This window comes from Ranitomeya imitator, chromosome 1, assembly GCF_032444005.1.
Source record: "Ranitomeya imitator isolate aRanImi1 chromosome 1, aRanImi1.pri, whole genome shotgun sequence".
Taxonomy (NCBI): domain Eukaryota; kingdom Metazoa; phylum Chordata; class Amphibia; order Anura; family Dendrobatidae; genus Ranitomeya; species Ranitomeya imitator.
Window position 1 is genome coordinate 840,436,344 of NC_091282.1, and position 20,764 is coordinate 840,457,107.

A 20,764-nucleotide genomic window follows, 5' to 3' on the forward strand; every position below is an offset into this window, starting at 1 on the left:
GTCAGGTTCACACGCCGAAGACAGAATTATAGCTGACACCGCCAGCAGGATGCATCGGAGCTAAATAGCAAACTGAACCAAGAATGAGGCAGAGCAAAGTTAACCCTTGACATGATCCGCCTGGAAAAAGGGCAGACAGATAAAACCCTGAAACAGATCATGACAACTATGAATCTTTTCCAGCAAACTTAAACATCATTCTGCTCAGCTTCTCCTTATCTATACTATGCTGTCTACAGATCAAACGGCATGTACAATGGGAGATGTTCCCTTTAATGTATATTTAAAAGAAGTGCTCTTCTCACTAACCTTCACAGTTGCTTCCACTGTTGTCCAAGGAGAAGCCTTTCTGACATTCACAGGAGAAACTTCCAGGGTTGTTTTGGCATACACCACGAGCTCCGCATAAGGTTGGTTGAGCATTGCACTCATTGTTATCTGTGAATACAAAGCATATGATAAAGTGAACATTATACAGATAGAGATACATGTATCACTTTTTTTTATTAGCCTACAATACTATAAATTCATTTCTATCTACACCCATTACAGGTACATCCACGATAATACATATCACATACTCTAGAAATGTATAAATTATCTTACCAATACATGAAGACTGGTGCTGGGTAAATCCAGGAGGACACTTGCAATTGAAGCTTCCAATAGTATTAACGCATAGGAACTGGCAGTTGTGCTGTTTAGTTGAACATTCATCCAAGTCTGTAAAATAATATTATCAAGTTTTAGAACAGAATGTTTGTACCCTATAAAATGTCAAGCAGCTTTTATTTCCTGCTAACAGTTCTTATAAAATGATTAATGATTAATTAAAGTAAATATGGCATTATAAAAGTCATAAAAGATGGACTGGAGATTTCAACTTCTGCAAGAAAAAAGCCTTAAAGGGTAGGATGCGCGCAGTTTTAAGCAGCGTTTCAGAATAAGTTGTTTTGTGTGTACATGAGAAATAACACTTTATGTGGCCATCATAAGACTTTTTTTTCAGGCCTTTTCACCAGTGTATTCATTTTTTGCACACAGAGACAAGTAACAGCACCATAGAGGACACTATACAGCAGTGTTGAGAGTCTGGATGTGAATCAGCTCTGGGGTGAGGTTAAAGACTTGTTAGAATGTTTACCACGATCTTCGTATGCTTCCCTCTGCCTGTTTCCTCTCCCCTCTCTTTACTCCTCTTCCCCTTTCATAGAATATAATGGACCTTCTCGTATGACACCTGCAGTTTCCCTTTTCTGAACAAGACAGATTTGAGATGGACTTTCAGGGTGGGTGACAAGTTCAGAAGGCAGAGCAAAGGAAGAAGTGGGCTGATGTGTGGGGAAGGAAGCTTATTTCTCTAATAAGAAGTTTGGAAAACGTAAAATTCAATTTCTAAATTTAATTTTATTATAACGACTAATTAAAACCATAATAAAAATTCATATGATAATCGAGAAAGAAATTATCTATGTGTTTCAAAACTATAAATGATTTTTAGTTATAACAATAATAGCAAATCTGCACTTAGAGGGGTTTACTACACATAGACATATATATTCATTTAGATCGGTCTCATAGTTTAAGTCTAAAGAAGCACAAGTCTCTGTACATAGGTTCCAATATGTTTCATGGGTCAACAAAAGCCCTGACCAATCTCTTCCTCTCAGTGGACAATTAACCTTTTCAATGCCACAAATCATTAAATGTCAGGTATCTCTTGCACGATGCTCTAGAATATGGTGAGATTCACTAGATACAGAGCAATTACTATTACTAGGGCTACATTGTTCTGCATTTTGTATATTTTGATACTCTAACCTTTGACTTGCGAGTTGTACAATCTATATGTTGAAGCCAACATAGTGGGCACTCAATAAGGTAAATACAATGTGAAGTAATGCAATTGATGAAGGATTTTGGAGAAAAAGTAATGTTAGATACTTTGGAGGTAAAGGTCATGGTGTTCATTGTGGTGAAATATGTGTATATACTGTATACAGTATGTGTGCAGTGGACTATGTACAGATTTATTGTGTCACTTGCAATAATGTAACATCTGTCTTGAAAAGCTGCATGCCGCACCCAGGTGTTAATATGTATTTTCCTGGGACAAGTAGAATTCTGTCTCCAATCTCACCAAGGGGTTCTACTGGAAGCCGAGAAGAAAGGTAACATTTGGCTCCTCCTAGCTCTTGGAAGAGAGATGTTAATTATGGCCTGAAAGTATCTCTGGGAGAGCTGTTATATAAAGGATCTCAAGAGAAAATAATATATTCATTGGGGGGCGTGGCTGTGGTCCAATCAAAAACCAAGCAATTATGATATTAACCCGAGGGGCTGGTCTAGAAACCTGACCTCCAGACCAAAGCTATAAATTAGACCTGTATTCAGAGAATTGTGTTCACATGTGAGGGCAGCCGACACTGATGTGTTCCACCAACTCCATTCACCCCACCCCCAGGGAGCAGAAAGCAAACTACCAGTTAGATGATTTTTGTAAGTTTCTCCTGTTTATTTTTATATTGTTTAGCATAAGTTGTATGTCTTTTTATCATATTTTTATACCTTTTTCTTACTGTAAGCATTGAACTTTTTGTATTAAAGTATAAAACTTTCACAAGTTGAACCTTGAATGTTCTAAAAGAATTCATAGCCTATTCAAGGTCTCTAGCAGATAACATGGGAAGATTCTTTTGTATAACTTGATACTTCGATAATCTGTAGTGTAAGGTGTAGAAAGTGTAACATGTGCAGAATAGGATGTTATGGGGGTGATTCAGTAGGGTGTTTTTTGCCAGAAATCAGAAATTAAACAGCAATATTGTGACTTTTGGCGTTTATACCAGAAATGTATGCCAATCCCTGACTAGAGTACATTTCTGGCAATGGCACATGCTGGGTAACATACACAGCTAATTCATCGAGAGGCACACACTGTTTAATGAATGAGGTAGCTGTACTCCAGGTGGGTGCTTCATTAAGACTCATGTGCGCTTCACCAGTCTTAATGACTCTCCCCTTATGTTTTTATTTTTTTTTATTTTTGTGACTCTAGCCATTGATATTGTGACTGTAGCAATGCGATGGTTTGGGCTCTATTTAGACAAGAAGTAGTATAACCCTTGTGTTTCATCCTATCATTTTTAACAACACATTCCCATTTATAGGTAATATCTTCCGCACGATCACGTCTTTCTTCAACAAACTTTTCAAACCAGGAGATTTTTGATGACATGTTGAGAGTGACAACTAATGGCTTGAAGTAAAATAGTGATGCCGGTAAGTTTTCTATAAAGTTAGTAACATAGTAACATAGTTAGTAAGGCCGAAAAAAGACATTTGTCCATCCAGTTCAGCCTATATTCCATCATAATAAATCCCCAGATCTACGTCCTTCTACAGAACCTAATAATTGTATGATACAATATTGTTCTGCTCCAGGAAGACATCCAGGTCTCTCTTGAACCCCTCGACTGAGTTCGCCATCACCACCTCCTCAGGCAAGCAATTCCAGATTCTCACTGCCCTAACAGTAAAGAATCCTCTTCTATGTTGGTGGAAAAACCTTCTCTCCTTCAAACGCAAAGAATGCCCTCTTGTGCCCGTCACCTTCCTTGGTATAAACAGATCCTCAGCGAGTTGAGTTGATATTTTATTTATATTATTACTGCCCCCTAATAATAATGCATTGAAAAAAGGTTTAGTATCTTCAGAGGAAGCACAATTTGTTTGGATGAATTCTCCAACCAAGAGATTTTTGATGACATGTCAAGCATGACATCTAGTGGCAACCAAGAAAGAACCGCTCCTGGTAGGTTTCCTTTAAAGCTGAGTTGATATTTTATTGACATTATTACTGTCCCCTATTAATAAATCATTGAAAAAAAGGTTTGATATCTTCGGAGGAAGCACAATTTGCTTGGACGAACTCTCTAACGAAGTGATTTTTGATGAGATGTTAAGAATGACAACTAGTGGCAATCAAGAAAGAACTGCTGCTGGTAGGTTTCCTATATCGTTGAGTTGATATTTTATTGACATTATTACTGTCTCCTATTAATAAATCATTGAAAAAAGGTGTAGATGCCAAATTGTATTCCAACAAAATTGTTTTAATTCAGGTCATTATGTTTAAGTAAAGTTGTGTAGAAGTATAGACTATCAGTCAGTTCCTCTATGCCATGTCAGGAGTAAGTCATCTATGTACCATATCACCTGATATGGTGACTACATAGATATATCGATGACGCTCTTGCCACCATGCCTTGAGTAGATCTAAATCCCGAATTACTATGTCTATGGAGTGTGGGAGGAAACGCATACAAAGACATGGAGAACAAACTCCTTGCAGATGTTGTCCTTGGTGTGATTTGGGCTAAGCAATGAGCCACCGTGCTGCCCAGAAAAGTTAAGGGTATGGGCAGCATGGTGGCTCAGTGGTTAGCACTGCAGCCTTGCAGCGCTGGAGTCCTTGGTTCAAATCCCACCAAGGACAATATCTGCAAAGAGTTTGTATGTTCTCCCCGTGTTTGTGTGGGTTTCTTCTGGGTTCTCTGGTTTCCTTCCACATTTCAAAGACATACTGATAGGGAATTTAGATTTTGAGCCCCATCAAGGACAGCGATGATAATGTATTCAAACTGTAAAGCACTGCGGAATATGTTAGCGTTATATAAAGATAAACATTATTATTATTATTTAAAGTGTATATATCATAACCACTATTAGCATTAATCTTGCATCAGCCAGCATGTTAGAGAAGAAGGTATTACCTTTACATGTCTTGCCATCTTCTTGTAGAATGTATCCTCTAGGACATGAGCACTGGTAGCTGCCCTCTGTATTCTTACATATAAAGTTGCAGGGTTTGGGAGATTGGGCACATTCGTCCAGATCTGCACATGAAGGCAAATGATTACATGTGATAATGTAAAATACATCAGATAGATACGGTATATTACTGTTCCCCAGAATGGCAATATGACTTACCCACACATGTAGTCGCCGTGAAATCTGTGGTGTAGCCCAAATTGCAATGACAGCGGAAAGACCCAATAGTGTTTATACACTGGCCATTTTTGCATAGGTTAGGTAGAACTTTGCATTCATCGATATCTAAAGAAAGAAGGGGATTTATTGTATTGTGAAAAACCATATTAAAACTTTAATTGCTATTTAGTTCTTAATTATTATTGTCTGTACCTCTTCCATCTGTGGTGAAGCCAGGACCATGTGGACACATCTTCTTGTAAGCTGCAGTTCCAGGAAGGGGACACAATTCACATTGGTTGCCCCAACCCCGACCTCCATTACAGCAGCATTCAGATTTGGTAACCATGTTTCGATTAGTAGATGAAAGCTGGCACATCGTCTGTAGGACTTCAGTGAAACAAGATCCTTGACGGGTATCTGGAAATGAAAAATAGCCATTATTATCTGCATGCTAAATATAATGAGCATCATTTTACAGGCTAAGCAGAGATATTCTAAATAATAGGGTAGGTACCCTAACCCATGTTGGCTGATAAATTTGATGCATCTTTACACATCTTTTATTAGTTCCCTTACTGGGCGCCAATAATTTACACACAGCGTCGCTCATCAAGGCACACCTCCTCTCAAATAGTCCACACCCTTTTCCATCTATGTCAAGACTCCATGTTGAATATGGCAAATAAATTGTCTAAAACGCCAAATAATGTGGTGCAAGTCACAAACACCAATTATTTGTCACAAATTAACAGCCACCATTGTCAGCTGCAAATATGTAAATAAATGTATATAATAACATGATATTACTTACCAATACATTCTGTCCCAGAGGCGCTGACCTGGAAACCATCATTGCAATCACATCTGTAACTTCCAATGTTATTGACACAGCGTCCATTGGAGCAAATACCAGGCTTTGTACGGCATTCATTTTCATCTGGTTAATTAGATGATTGGAGGAAACATTACCGGGCAAATATTTTTATTGCAGAAGATATGACTTGGCGCGTGCTCATATGGAGAACATGAAGAAGTAAGTAAGCACAAATCAAATTAATTAACAATATCTGCACTACGCAAACAAAAAAATGGCATACTTGTAAACTTGTGCACACACAGACATGTTAAGTGGAAAACAAACTACAGCTCGGTATACAATTGTTTGTATAGCTGGGACTCACCCATGCATCCCTCGCCATCAGGACGCCTCTGCATGCCAGGTGGGCAAATACACATAAAAGTACCAATGAGGTTCTTGCACATCATGCCCTTGGATTCACAGTCATGTAGACCTTCTGCACATTCATCCAAATCTGCAAAGCACAAGTCCATGTGAGAAATTTTGTCTTTCAAAATAAAAGTTTAACATTTAAAAAGGTTGTTCCCAAGTTGAGACAGCTGAGACGTTGGCCTGAACCATGCTAGCAATAGAAGAGCTAAGGGACATTACAGCAGGCCGGATTGTGCACCCAAATTAACTGGCCAGCTTTAGATCAGCATTTACAAGCTCTAATAAAAAGCTTGTAAGCATTGCACATGTAGCACCACCACAGGAAGAATGAAGAAGTACACTGATCCCATTGAAATCAATCGGCTGTCCACGTAAAACACTGACACCTTGGGTCCCCCAGATCGAGAGAGAATTTCCACAGCTTCCACCTACTCCAGTTTTTAAAAAGAGGACTCTATTTATATTGACAAAAAAATGCATGAATAGGATTTTTGCTACTAAACATTGGGCTATCACAGGCAATTAATGAAGTAAAACATGTGGCTGAAATGTTGAAGATATCATACCTTTACACATGCGGCGATCCTCTCTTAGGGTGTAGCCAGAAGGACATGTGCATTCATATGATCCATAAGTATTTATACAGCGGAAAGCACACAGCAGAGGATTTGTGCACTCATTTATATCTGAAAAACAGTAAAAACATGTATATTAAATGTTAATAAAATATAAATACATTTCTCATTATTGCCCTTATTTCCAGTTGTTATGATTTAGTAACAAGTGTGATCTTAGCAAAACTATATGAGCAACAATAACAGTACTCTTGTTGAGGTTACCTTCACAAGTCATCATGGGTCCAGGTTCAAACCCTTCATCGCAGGCGCATTCAAATCCTCCAATCACATTAGTGCATGTTCCATTCCCACAAGGGTTTCCGATGGAGCACTCATCCGTGTCTGCAAAATATCAGAGATAAGTGTTCTGTGTCTTACAAGTGCTCAGGTTGTTCTACAGAACATCTCCATAGTAGTAGTACTAGTAGCAGAACTGTGTTCCTTTCCAGCTATTACCTACATCTACTACGAAACGGTTAACTCTACAATTGAGTCTTTATCAAGTCAGGTTTGCACCAAGAGCTTACCTTAGTACCATGTCTACCATACCATGTGGACTTTCATGTTGGCAAATGTTATGAGATAAAGGTTTGTGAAGTAGGGGAATATATATTTTATGGCAACTTTTGCAGCAGGGCTATGTTCCCAAAATAAGTGCAACATTTTAAATGTACTCACCTACGCAATTAACTCCTGTGAAGTCAAGGTTGTATCCAAATGGACATTCACAACGGAACGAGCTATCCGTATTAATGCACATTCCATTGACACAAATTCCAGGACTCTCAGCACATTCATTGACATCTAAACAAAGGGCAGAGGAACAGGTCATAAATGATTTTTATAAAATGTTATTTTTTTATACGTTTCATCTGTTTACCAGAAAAACAAGACATTGTATAGGGTGATTTTCTTTTGCGCACTCCTCTATTATCTAGTAGGAGAACCATTGACGAAAAGCAGCTCTCGGTTCATAGATCCGACCAGACTATGACTTACATGGCTACCTATGTATATGAATGGCTTGTATGTAAATACCTAAGAGAATATGTCCATATTTACATACTGAGAGGACCACTGTATGACCTATACATCTTCTTTTGCCGACTTGGAAAGAACGTTACCCTTAGACTACATTTGCATGGACGGCCACTATGTCACCCACGTATATCAGCTGCTTGCTGTGGCTTTCAGAAGCTGAACCTGTCAGCAGCCTATTACTGAGCTGGTTGCAACTTATAAAAATGGTTGCTAAATGAGATCACCCCTTTTGCACACATTCATTAAAATGGGATTCTTGTGCCATCGGTTGGCTTTGTTTAGTTAATGTTTTGTCAGGTCTCCATTAAAGGGAACCTGTCGTGTACAGAAAAGCTATTTACTTCGCAATATAGGGTTAATATGCAGGAAAATTGTGTTAAAATTATGTTAGGCAGCCATACTGGAGCAGAGGCTAATGAGAGATAATGAAGTAATATCCTCCAGGGGACCGCTCGCTTCCCTTCATTGCACTGTAATTTTTTTCGGACCCATAGACTTGTATTGGCCCTTTTTCATCAGTTCTGTTGTAAAGAAAATCGGACTTGTCTCCGAGTATGTTGCACAGACACACGGTCCCAAAAAAAACCACGGACATGTGAATAGCACCATAGATTATAATGAGTACGTGTTCTAGCCATGAAAATTATGGAGTGAATATGTCTGAATGAGGCCTTAGAGTGTGAGCGGAATCTTATACCCAGTCAACATAGTAATGGAAGAGACTGCGGACAAAGCAAAACTGTAGATTTCTACCACAGAGCATGGCAGCCTCATGTCTTGTGTTATGCAATACTGTTACCTTCTCTGGTGTCTGTCCTGTCTTGTATAGAACCATGACCATAAGGACAGAGTTCCCGGAAAGCCACTGTAAGGAAAAATGGACAGAAATTGCTTATTATCCATCAAGAATGACACTAACATTGCCTGATCTAATCACCGTTACAGAGAATGCATCACCTCTATGTTTTACTAATAATAACTAGATCCTGTATTTCTACATTCCTTTCTGTACAGATTATTTCAATTTCTGCTATGGGGTCAGTCACCTTACATTGCTGCTCTGCTCGGAGCTGTGAGCTGCAATTCAGAGATTTGCAATGCATAAGATACAGGGACATAAGAAATCACAGTCAGAAAAAGACCTATCGACTCCTATAGGAGAGTGATTGGGAATCCTCTGTGATCTGTGCAGGGGGAAAGGAGGCACGCTCTGCCCACCATGTGTCGTCAAAGGTGGAATTCCATGCTACCTGCCTCTGGTTTAGACCACAGGCTACATGATAAAGAGCTTAATGTGAAAAATTAAATTAAATTCCCCCCAAAGTAAATTAATTCAGAGAAAAACTTGATTCAAACAATATGTTTCTTTTTAATGATTGATTCACTTTAATCTTCAGCTCATGCCGGCTAAAGTAAATCTCATAGCCTGGACTGTTGGCGAATGGTGAGTATTACTGACTAGCAATGAGCAAATGTGTTCGGATAACATCTTATCCAAGCACGCTCTAGTGTTGTCCAAGTATCTTGGGTGCGTGCTCGTATATTATTTTCGAGTCCTGCAGCTGCATGATTTGCTGCTGTTAGACAGCCAATCACGCGTGTTGAGGCTGTCTAACAGCCGCAAATCATGCAGCCGCAGGGACTCAAACTTGGATGTTATCCGAGCAAGTTCAATCATCACTACTACTGATCTTCTATGTACCTTAGATACCATTTCTTTGAGATACATTCGGGTCGAATAATTCAAATACATTAAACAAACTTTAATGATTTTCAATGTCTTTACATTCTCCTTACCACTTGATTCCTGTGGGCAGAGCTCACATGGATCACCCCAGCCTTCGCCGGGCATCGTGCTGCAGCAGCACCTTGCTTTTGTGGTGTTGAAGGCTTTAGGAACGGAACATTTTCCATTATCAAATCGGGTAAAGCAGAAACTTTGACGGGTGTCTGGGAAGAAATATACAAATATTTCAGTAACTGTTTTTTTTTTCATTCAAGCAGCCTTGAAAGGTGCACTCTATTATATCATGACAGTCTAAGGAAAACGTAGTTTGTGAGATGATTAATATATAGATATATTCTTTATATTTCAGGGACTATTGGCACATACATTATATTTTGTAATTTCAGACAAAAAGAAAATGTAATGGTTGCAAAATGTGTGTAATGTACTACAATGTTTGCATTATTATTCTTACTTCTGGGACATCAGCGCTTTTTTGTCTTTTCCCAATGCTGGCGCGTTACAGTCCTTTGCGCTGCCCTCAGTAGGGCAGAGCAAAGTGCGTCTGTGCTATCCCACTCAAACTCTTAATTCTGAGAAACTCATAATGTCCTCTTTTTAGGTGACATCTATGAATATATTATTATACATTGACCTTTTGATATATTATTATCCTTTGACCAAGTACAACATACCGAGATCTCAATTTCTTAGGTATCGCTAACTTAGCTCAGCCCTCCAATCACTACAAAGCCAGGGAACAAGTGCTTCCATATCCACCTATTCTCTGATAGGTATTCTTAATTTACAAGGCCTGCAGGGTCTCATTTCAGCCGTGTACACATACCTGTTATCAATAGGTATTGGAAACTTTCCGCTAAAAGTAAAAAACAAATGGGAGCTTCTCATTCCCAGTATCTGTGATGATGACTGGGAGGAGATCTTGAAATCTCTCCTTTATGTCTCTCCTTCAGTGAATAATGGAATGATTCAATTATATATCATTCATCAATCTTACTTATCCCCATAAAGTTATACCGTATGGGTAGACTACCCCCTTCAGAGTTCTCTGAATGCAGACTTCTGTATGGACTTGTCCAATCATCCTCTACTTTTGGCAAACTATAATTACTCTCTTATCCTCTCTGATATCCATTCCTGTTCCCTTAGATCCAAAAATGTGTTTATTTCGATACTAGAGGAATAAATATGGAGCCATCGCACTAGAATTCTTCTCATAGAGGCCCTCTTTCTTGCCGGGAAACTGATAGCTACATGATGGATGAGAGATTCCCTCCCAACATTAATGTCCCGGGATGATTTAGTTAACACAATAATCCCATATGAGAAAGCATTTTATAACATTACAGGCCGCCCTCAGAAATTTGCCAAGGTATGGGATACTTGTGTGAGGTACTGCATACCCAGTGGTATTATTCTGTATATATCTCAAAAGGAACAAAGCATATTATTTAGCCCTACTTATTTTCCTGTATGTAATTTTTTCAATCTTTGTAATTTTCATACACAACAGTTGTCAATAAAACAAATAAAATAAAAAGTGAGTCTGTGGAGGAGCGAGATTGGGGGTGCTGAGTGGATGACAGAGGACATGTCATCCACATGAAGCAAGCAGGAGAGTGTTGAGCAATCCAAGAGCTGCCCATAGGGCCAGACAGCGCCATATGAAGAAATACTTGTCTGACGTTGTCATTAGCTCTTCCCTGCGCTGCCCCAGTCCCAATCAGCCATTTTATTGTTACAATTTCTGACTGACCGGAAGTCAGAGGTAACGGTCTTAAGCTCTCAATGTAAGTCAATGAGAGCCTCATCCTGGTCTCGTTCTTGCTCTCAGGCTTACATTGAGTTGTGACTTCTAGTCCACCCAGCAATCGTTGGAGCAATTTGCAGGTCATAAACTACAGAAGATGACCGGCGAGACACTGACAGAGGATGAAGATGGAAGGTGGTAAGTTTGATAGTAGGGGCAGGGTACTAAGATTAGTGACACCGTTCTAGTGGTGAAATAAAAAAACACTGACGTGGTGCTTTAAGGGCTTTAGACCATTTTTGCAAATTCTACACTTCTATAAAATGTCTAGAAAAGGGTGGATGAATAATGCTGTTTGGAAAATACTACAAATTTACTAAAATGATGCTCCTATTTATTGTCTTAGAAAAGGTCTCAAATTAAACCGACTGATAAAAAACATAACACGTAGACTAGAGAGTCTAAAGAATGTTTGCCCCTCCGCTCAGACATATGAAATACAGCGTGGGTCTCATGTCCACATAGACCTTAGTTACCTCGTGTGGTGGTAAATAGGGGTCATGGGAAGGTCAAGTTCTGTTCTATTTTTAATGTAAAGTGGCTAAAACCGACTTTTGCTGTTTTTTGTGCGCTCATTTTTCCAGCAATATGATTGGCCTTTGGCTTTTTGGCGGTCTTTTTTTCTGATTTATAAGCCCAGTCCCTGTCAGTATCTGTCACTCCGCTGGTGCTTGAAGAAAGAAGAGCTCACCTCCCTCCCACTATGTTAGCATCTTTATTGTCGTTCGGTTTTATTTGTGGGGTAAAAATCACCCTACCATGGGTGGATTTGGCTACTGGATAATTTGAAATATGGACTTTTAACTTATGAAGTTTATTTATTGGTATTTATTCAAGTTGTATGTAACCCAAAATAAAACCTCACGGCCAATTTTATTCCATCAATAAAGGTGTCTCGTCATTTTGTTTGGTAATGGGTCTTATGGGGACATGCACCTGAGATCACTCATCTCAGTGATAGATGTGATGCGTTTTCACACTTAGTCTTGTCTAAGTTTACGCTGCTTAATTGTTACATAAGATTTTATAAATCTGCCCCAATATGTCAGATATTTTATCCTTTTCATAGTTACAGCTGTCATAGGAATGTATAACCCTGAAGAGGTAACTGAAACGAATGCCCACCCTTCAATAACACTTTTTTATGGAAAGTGGTTTACAAAACCTATCCTGAATAATTAAGTTCTTAATAAATGTTTATGGTGCTCATAGTTTTATTTTTCTGATACAAAGAGCTCCAAACCAAGATACAAACATACGGTAGATCTAAAGTATAAAATTATGTTTGCTGCAAAAAACTAACGGGACATATGAGCTAACTACATACTGCTTATGCAAAAAATGTAAAGGGGATGTCCAGGCAAAACTAAAATTCTACTGGTATCTTGGATTATTAAAAAACAACAAAAAAACAAATGACGTTATGATCACCTATCTGCACTTTCCTCAACCGTGCACAGGCTGCTCCAAGATCTACGTTTCCACCAGACATGAGATGTCACTATGCCAGCAGGAGAAGGATCACTGCAGCCTGTGATTGTCTGACGTGTTCCGTGACGTCATGCTGCTGAATTCACCTGAACATGGCAGCCAATCACAAGCCGCAATGGTCCTGCTGCTAGAATGTTAATGTCTCCCTTCTGGTGTAAATGCCGACCACAGAGTAGCCTGTGCGGATACAGGTAAGTGCCAGTAGGCAAGTATCGCTTTATGTGTTATTTTTTAATGGGTGCACCCAACGGGGACGCCGCTCGCATGGGGACTCTCCAGCCGGGAGGCCGCAACCCTGAGGATCTGAGCCACGGACACCATAGGCAAGCGATGGTACAGGGAACTAATCTTGACCCCTGTGAGCGGGAAACTGTAGAACCTCTCCCATTAACTGGCCATATAAATGACCCAGACCTAAACCCACCCCACTAAAATGATGCCCCACCCCCTCCAACCCACCGTCATGCTGGCCTCTGCCAATGCCGGGGGGGGGGGGGGGCGGCTTTGCTCCGGCCTTTACTAGAAGCTAGGTGAAGAGTTGATCATATAAAAATAAACACAACTTACCAAAGCAACGACGTCCATTGTCTGATAGGATAAATCCAGGAGGACATACGCACTGGAAGCTTCCAGGAGTGTTTGTGCAAGTTCCAAATAGGCAGATGTTTGGCTCATCGTCACATTCATTAATGTCTAGAGAAGTTTAAAAAGCAAGAATGAGTTCATATCCATTCTATCTTATACTCCTCACACCCATGTCATGCTATATGCTTACCAATACAGTTGTCGTTCTGTACAGCATATCCTGGAGGACAGATGCAGCGGAAAGAACCTTCCAGATTCTGGCAAGTACCAGGAGAACAGGTCCCAGGCAGGCTGATGCACTCATTTATATCTAATAACAATGCCGAAAATGAACATACAGCCTACCCCAACAATACCCACATCCTTTAGTGATAAGGTGACCCTTCACATAGTCTCAGATTAGTGCAAATATCTTAGTGCATTTTGTAAACCATTGAATTGTATTGACAGATTTTATACATAATATATATGTATAAATACTATACTATATATACTATGGCCTCATGCTTCTCAATTTAAAATCTTTTTAATTTTTTACAAATTTCCCTTCATTGACCATCCCTTATCATCCTGTAAGCCCACACTATGGAATGACATAACGACAATTACAGTTAGGGGTATGTAAAGCAATCCCCTTAGACTAGAACTATCACATAATAGCCTGTAGTACAACATGTCCAGAAAGTGAAGCAATCTAATAAAAAAAAGCTTTTAACAGATAAAATAGATGCCCTCACACTTACCCACACAGTTCTTTCCATCAGGAGTTATTTCGTAGCCTTCCTGGCAGAGACATTGGAAAGAACCGACATTGTTGATGCATTGGCCATTTCTGCAAACTTGTCCCGCAAGAGAGAAGCACTCGTCTATGTCTGCAAGGGTAAAGAACCCAATGTTGGGTTAGTGTCAAATCAGCGGCAGACTCTGCTCACATCTACTGGTGGAGTTACATAGCAATAGGCCCTGTGTCTTTTTGCAACTTCAATATCCAAAACGAGTGAAATAACTTCTTGACATATTTTTAAGTAATAAATCTGAATCTTTAACTTTTTACTGCATAAAACGATCACATAGGCTTATCATTTATAGGTTTGTTTTTCCATAAATGTACATTGTTTTTTGGGAAGCAGTAAATTTATCTTAATTCTCAAAGAAGTTGTCCAAACGAACATTGATTTTTACCCTATATGTTTATCTATTTAATGCAACAATCAAATTGACTTTGTAATAAATTTTAATTTCAATGTCCCTACTGTTCCTTCTCTCTACTCTCTAACGGCTACTTCTGTTTTGATGACTTTTCATTTTGAGAATCCCCATTTTATGTTGGGATTCACAAATGAGACTTCATCAGGGGGTAGAGACTGGTGTTGTCAATTTCAACGCATGCTCAGGATGAACTCACTTGTCAATATGTGATAATCCCTTTCAGTGCACAGTGACAGTACGCTCCCTCACCGACTCTAAATCAGAAGTCACGAACCGAGAAGAGAGCACACTGTCAGTGTGCACCGTAAGGAGAGCAGAAACCAGCCCTATCCCCAAAAGTGACATCAATCTCTGGGACACGGCTGGTCTTTGCTCACTGCATTCTCGCTTTACAATGCACACTGACAGTGCGCTCTCTTGTCTTTCTTCACTTTTCATTACAGCCGGTGAAGGAGCGTACTGTCACTGTGCACTGAAAACAAATATTAAACACTGACAATGGAACTCGTACTGAATTGACAAGTGAGGCATGCTTAGTAGAGCTGAAACTAGCCCTGAAACGCACATCACTATTGACTCTTCTTTTCAGGGTGGAAACAGAGGCTGTGGCAGTGACCACAGCCTTGGCCCCCTGATGACGTCCCATTTGAGTATCCCAGCATGCACTGAATATTCTCATATTCTCAAATGAAATGTCTTCAAAATGGAAGTAGGCAAAAAACAATAAAGCACTTAGAGTGTAGAGGGAACAGTAGGGATTTTTTAATTAAAGTATATTAGAAAAGAGAAAAAATTAAAGAGGTAGACATTTAGGATTAAATCAATGTTATTTTCGGGCCACCCCTTTAATATAACTTTTCTATATATATGGAATAAGCACATATTGTGCAAATATTACGTTACCAATGCAGTCATTGTTGTGAGTTAGTTCGAAGCCAGGGAAGCAAAGGCAGTTATAGGATCCAACAGTGTTCTTGCAGGTGCCATTGCCACAAGGCTGACGGTCACACTCATCAATGTCTAAAATGGAGAAATAACACATAACAATCATGATCGATCCATGGGATACATATTACATACAGTGACTTGCAAACGCTGGAAAAGACAGAGGTCCCTCACCCATGCACATGGTTTGGTCTGCGCTTGCTTTGAAGCCATTGTGACAGATACAGATGTAGCTTCCAGTTGTATCCACGCAGGTTCCATGGCTACAGACGTTGGGAATTTCATTGCATTCATTACGGCCTGCAGAAAAAAAAATACATTCTTAGCCTAATGCCGTACACATCCATAGGAGACAATAGTAACATTTTGTAGAATGCAGTAAATCAGGAGAGTGTAAGTATTTGTGACTGTGTACTGACCTACACAAGCACCGCTGGGGGACAGCTTGTACCCACTGGAGCATTCACAGCGATATGATCCTGGGATATTAATGCAATCTGCATTTATCTGGCATAGGTTCTCTCCACTGCTGCACTCATCGATATCTGGCAAATTAGCAACGAAAATCAATACGTTCATACTCATAGAGGATTGCAATATACATTTCATAACACTATATAAATGACAGATGAATTCTGCTTCTGTGCATAAAGCCAGTAGGTGGAGATGCCAAAGAGTATGCCTTATATCAATAGTACAAATAAAAGAAGAAGCTTTGTAAGACATGGTATCGGAGAAATCGGCTGCTGTCACCTCCTGGACTGATTTATCATTTTCAATCCATGGGTAAAAGCTGTAAAATCTGTATTCTGTGAAGACTGATTTTCCCATGGCTGGGATTGGAGATGGCAGTTGGTGCTTTTAAAATTCTATGAAGAGGGGTGGAGGGAGGAGCTAGAGGCGGAGCAAGTTGTCCCGACGACACTGACGGATTTCACACAGAACTCTATGAGCACCACCCGTGTTCTCCTGTGTCAGTAATGGGAACATCTTTATTCACTGTAGGTACATTGCCATGCTCACGCCATTGATAAAACACGGATATTCAAATGAGTTCATGTGTATGGGGGAGTCAAGAGGGCTAGCTGTCAGCCGAACGAGAGGCCGGACATGTGTACAGCCAGCTTAGAAAGAGTCCTAGCAAACCTTCACAGATGAGAAGAATGTTGTTGTAGCTGAATCCCATCGGACATTCACAGCGGAAGCTTCCAATCTGGTTAATGCACACTCCATTGGTGCAAATGGCTGGGATTTCACTGCACTCATCAATATCTGTATAATTAATACATAAAAATGATACATATAATAATGATGATAATAATACCTCATATGATAATAATGTTAAGAGTAATATTAATAATAATACATTTACATATAGTACTACTAATAATAATACATATGATAATAACACTACTAATAATAGTATTGATAATATTACTACTATGAATAACAATGCTAATAATTCTAATAATAACACTACATATGATAATGCTAATAGTACTAATAGTAATAGATTTATGTAAACTACTGCGAATAAAAATATTAATATACATGATAATACTACTAATCATTGCATTGATAATAATACTATGAATGATAATTATAATAATGATAATAATACAACATATTATACTACTACTACTACAAATAATAATAATAAAGATGCTACTACAACTAATAATATAATACATATGATAATTATACTACAAAAAATAGTACTGACAATTTATTTCTGATACTAATAGATATACCAGATATACTCGAGTATAAGCTGAGATTTTCAGCCCATTTTTTTTAGGCTGAAAGTGCCCCGCTCGGCTTATACTCGAGTCATTGTCCATGGGGAGTCGGCGGGGGAGGGGGAGCGGCTGCTGTGACATACTCACCTGCTCCCGGCGCGGTCCCTGCATCTCCGATGGTCTCCGGGCGCTGATAGCTTCTTCCAGCATTGAGCGGTCACATGGTACCGCTCATTACAGTAATGAATATGGACACGACTCCACTCCTATAGAGGTGGAGCCGCATATTCATTACTGTAATGAGTGGTACCAGTGACCGCTCAAAGCTGAAAGAGCTGCCGCGCCCGGAGAGTCCATCAGAGAAGCTGCCAGGGACAGGGCCAGGAGCAGGTGAGTATAATGGGGAGGGGAGCAAGGAGATATTCACCTGTCTTTGTTCCACCGCTGGGAGCCATCTTCCGCATTATCTGACTGTGATGCTCAAGTCAGAGGGCGCGATGACGTGTATAGTGCGCGCCCTCTGCCTGAGCGTCAGTGCAGAGGACGGGGAAGACACAGTGGCACCCGGCGGTGGAACGGGGAAAGGTGACTAAAGTAAGTGTCGGGGGCCTGAGCGACAAGAGAGGTGAGTATGTCTTTTTTTTTTTAATCGCAGCAACAGCATATGAGGCATAATAGTCTATGGAGCATCTTATGGGGCCATAATCAGCATTTGCGGAGCATTATATGGGGCAAATATCTTTATCGAGCATCTTATGGGGCCATAATCAACATTTGTGCAGCATTATATAGGGCAAATATCTTTATGGAGCATCTTATGGGGCCATAATCAACATTTGTGCAGCATTATATAGGGCAAATATCTTTATGGAGCATCTTATGGGGCCATAATCAACATTTGTGCAGCATTACCGTATATTGGGCAAATGTGTCTATGGAGTATTTTATGAGGCCCTTATTAACCTTTGTGCAGCATTATATGGGGCATATTTTAATATGGAGCATCTTATGGGGCCATCATGAACTGTATGGAGCATCTTATGGGGCTCCTGATTCAATATGGATATTCAAAAACACTTAACCTACTGATGTCTTAATTAATTTTACTTTTATTGGTATCTATTTTTATTTTTGGCATTTACCGGTAGCTGCTGCATTTCCCACCCTAGGCTTAACCTCGAGTCATTAAGTTTTCCCAGTTTTTTTGTGGCAAAATTAGGGGGGGGTCGGCTTATACTCGGGTCGGCTTATACTCAAGTATATATGGGTAATACTTCTACTACTACTATTAATACTACTACTAATAATATGTATTACTACTACTACTAAAAATAATAACTATATATACGGTAATAGTAATACCAATAATAATATTGGTACTACTACTAATAATGACTCATAGTATATATATAACAATACTACTACAACTGCTGCTACTACTACTAACAATATATTTGATAATAGTAATACTAATGACTCCTAGTACGTATAACAATACTATTACAACTACTATTACTAATAATATATATACTACAACTACTACTAATACTATATATACTACTACTAATAATAATAATACATTTAATAATAATATTGTCTTTCATCTCCTGAAAATGATGATCTCATACCCATAGGTTTGCCAGTGCGGATGTCGATAATAAAACCAGGTGCTTGATTTCCACAAAGAACTTGGTATTCGGCTAGATAATAAATAATAATATCCAGTTTATGAACACTGAAGCCTCAGAATACATATACAAAGTCATATTTTACATTTATTAAGTCATAGTCTATCTTAACTCTCTAATTGACTAGCGATAAAAAAATGTAATTCTACTATATCAACACTATAATACTGCACATGAGCCAGATACTTGCCTTAATATATAGAAATACATACTGTAAGTATAATCCAAGAGTGGCAATTATGTGGGTCACAAACCTGGATGACTTCCGGTATGTACATTGGCACTAGAGATGAGCGAACATTGCCGGCTCCCTCATTATTGGGCTAACTATAGCGCTTACCAAAGAAGCTGCATCGGGAACCCGGATACCTGGAGCGCTCCCGATAATCAGTTGTTCGGTGCCGCAGCTGCATGTGTCGCGGCTGTGTGACAGTCACAGCACATGCATGGAGAGGCTGTTTGTTGTGCCTGTTATACAGCTGTGACACATGCAGCTGTGGCACCGGACACCTGATTATCGGGAGCGCTCCAGGAAGCCGGGTCACCGCTGCAGCTTCTTCGGTAAGCGCTATAGCTATTCGGCTAAGGAGGGAGATGACAATGTTCGCTCATCTTTAATTGTCTATCATGAGATTACATGCTTTATGGGTAAGAACATAATACTTACGACTAGCAGGGACAGGACACGGTTCACACGGTTTGTTCCAGGCTTTGCCAATATTGTAGGAGCAGCAGCACATTTTCTTTGTCATGTTGGTTGACAGCTCATTCTCACACGTGTCATTGTAGTTACGATAACACACACTCTTCCTCATATCTGAAGTCAAGGACAAATATGCCATAAGTAAGCAATAAAGGACATTTAGGAAGAGCTAAGATCAATGACAATACTTTCCACGTGGCTGTTCTTAGACATCTAATGCACAGTGAAATTACCCATAAAACCCGCAGGTAATGAATGGGCAATGTATTAGCCAGTAACATGGTGGAAGTATATTGTCCAAAGCATCACACATACTTCTAGATATTGTTTGTAGAGAAGATTTCTCCATTATGTGTATGTTGATATAACGTGCATACATCAAGAACAACAGCACAGAGGAAATGCTTAAAATGTAGGTGATGATACATACCCATACAGTTGTTTCCACCATTGACTTGCATGTACTCAGGTGGGCAAACACATGTGTAGTTCCCTAATGTATTATAGCAGGTACCAGGGCCACAAATGCCAATGTGGGCAGAGCACTCGTCAATATCTGAAAACAGGGAGAACAGAAGTCAGTTGCAGAATAGCTCATTGTGGAATGAGAAGCATCCCGAATATTATTAGTTTGTCCATCAACCTTCACAAATGCGGGTTTCTTCATTCAGATAGTAGCCAAGAGGGCACTCGCACTGGAAGCTTCCGAAGGTGTTCACACAGTTTCCACCCTGACACAGACCCGGTAGTTCTTGGCATTCATCAATATCTGTAGAACACAAAAATGAGATATTTCAAAAAATAAAGTGGTTCATATTTATCAATGTACTTGTGCCTTTCCTGGTGCATTTTACAATGTTTGCTCTGGGATGGAATTAACTATGTGCATCATAATTTGGAAACGTTTTCCATTTCAGAAATGTGGACCTTCGTGACGCTAAAAATCACAATTTGAAGATGAGG

The 20,764-nt window shown here is 39.5% G+C and overlaps 1 protein-coding gene across 1 annotated transcript in view; it reads right to left on the minus strand.

Annotated features, from left to right (window-relative positions):
- The window catches only part of LOC138650900 (fibrillin-2-like), a 263,684-nt gene that overhangs the window by 21,477 nt on the left and 221,443 nt on the right, over window positions 1-20,764 (minus strand). The window contains exons 39-61 of the mRNA XM_069740769.1: window positions 20,445-20,570; window positions 20,232-20,357; window positions 19,766-19,915; window positions 19,039-19,110; window positions 16,818-16,943; window positions 16,091-16,216; window positions 15,846-15,971; window positions 15,630-15,746; window positions 14,261-14,389; window positions 13,708-13,827; window positions 13,500-13,625; window positions 9,682-9,834; window positions 8,684-8,749; window positions 7,522-7,647; window positions 7,066-7,185; window positions 6,793-6,912; window positions 6,177-6,308; window positions 5,807-5,932; window positions 5,206-5,412; window positions 4,993-5,118; window positions 4,776-4,898; window positions 607-723; window positions 310-438 (exon numbers count right to left, since the gene is read on the minus strand). Of these exons, the coding sequence (XP_069596870.1) occupies window positions 310-438; window positions 607-723; window positions 4,776-4,898; window positions 4,993-5,118; window positions 5,206-5,412; window positions 5,807-5,932; window positions 6,177-6,308; window positions 6,793-6,912; window positions 7,066-7,185; window positions 7,522-7,647; window positions 8,684-8,749; window positions 9,682-9,834; window positions 13,500-13,625; window positions 13,708-13,827; window positions 14,261-14,389; window positions 15,630-15,746; window positions 15,846-15,971; window positions 16,091-16,216; window positions 16,818-16,943; window positions 19,039-19,110; window positions 19,766-19,915; window positions 20,232-20,357; window positions 20,445-20,570 (2,889 nt within the window). The remainder of the gene's footprint in view (window positions 1-309; window positions 439-606; window positions 724-4,775; window positions 4,899-4,992; window positions 5,119-5,205; window positions 5,413-5,806; window positions 5,933-6,176; window positions 6,309-6,792; window positions 6,913-7,065; window positions 7,186-7,521; window positions 7,648-8,683; window positions 8,750-9,681; window positions 9,835-13,499; window positions 13,626-13,707; window positions 13,828-14,260; window positions 14,390-15,629; window positions 15,747-15,845; window positions 15,972-16,090; window positions 16,217-16,817; window positions 16,944-19,038; window positions 19,111-19,765; window positions 19,916-20,231; window positions 20,358-20,444; window positions 20,571-20,764) is intronic.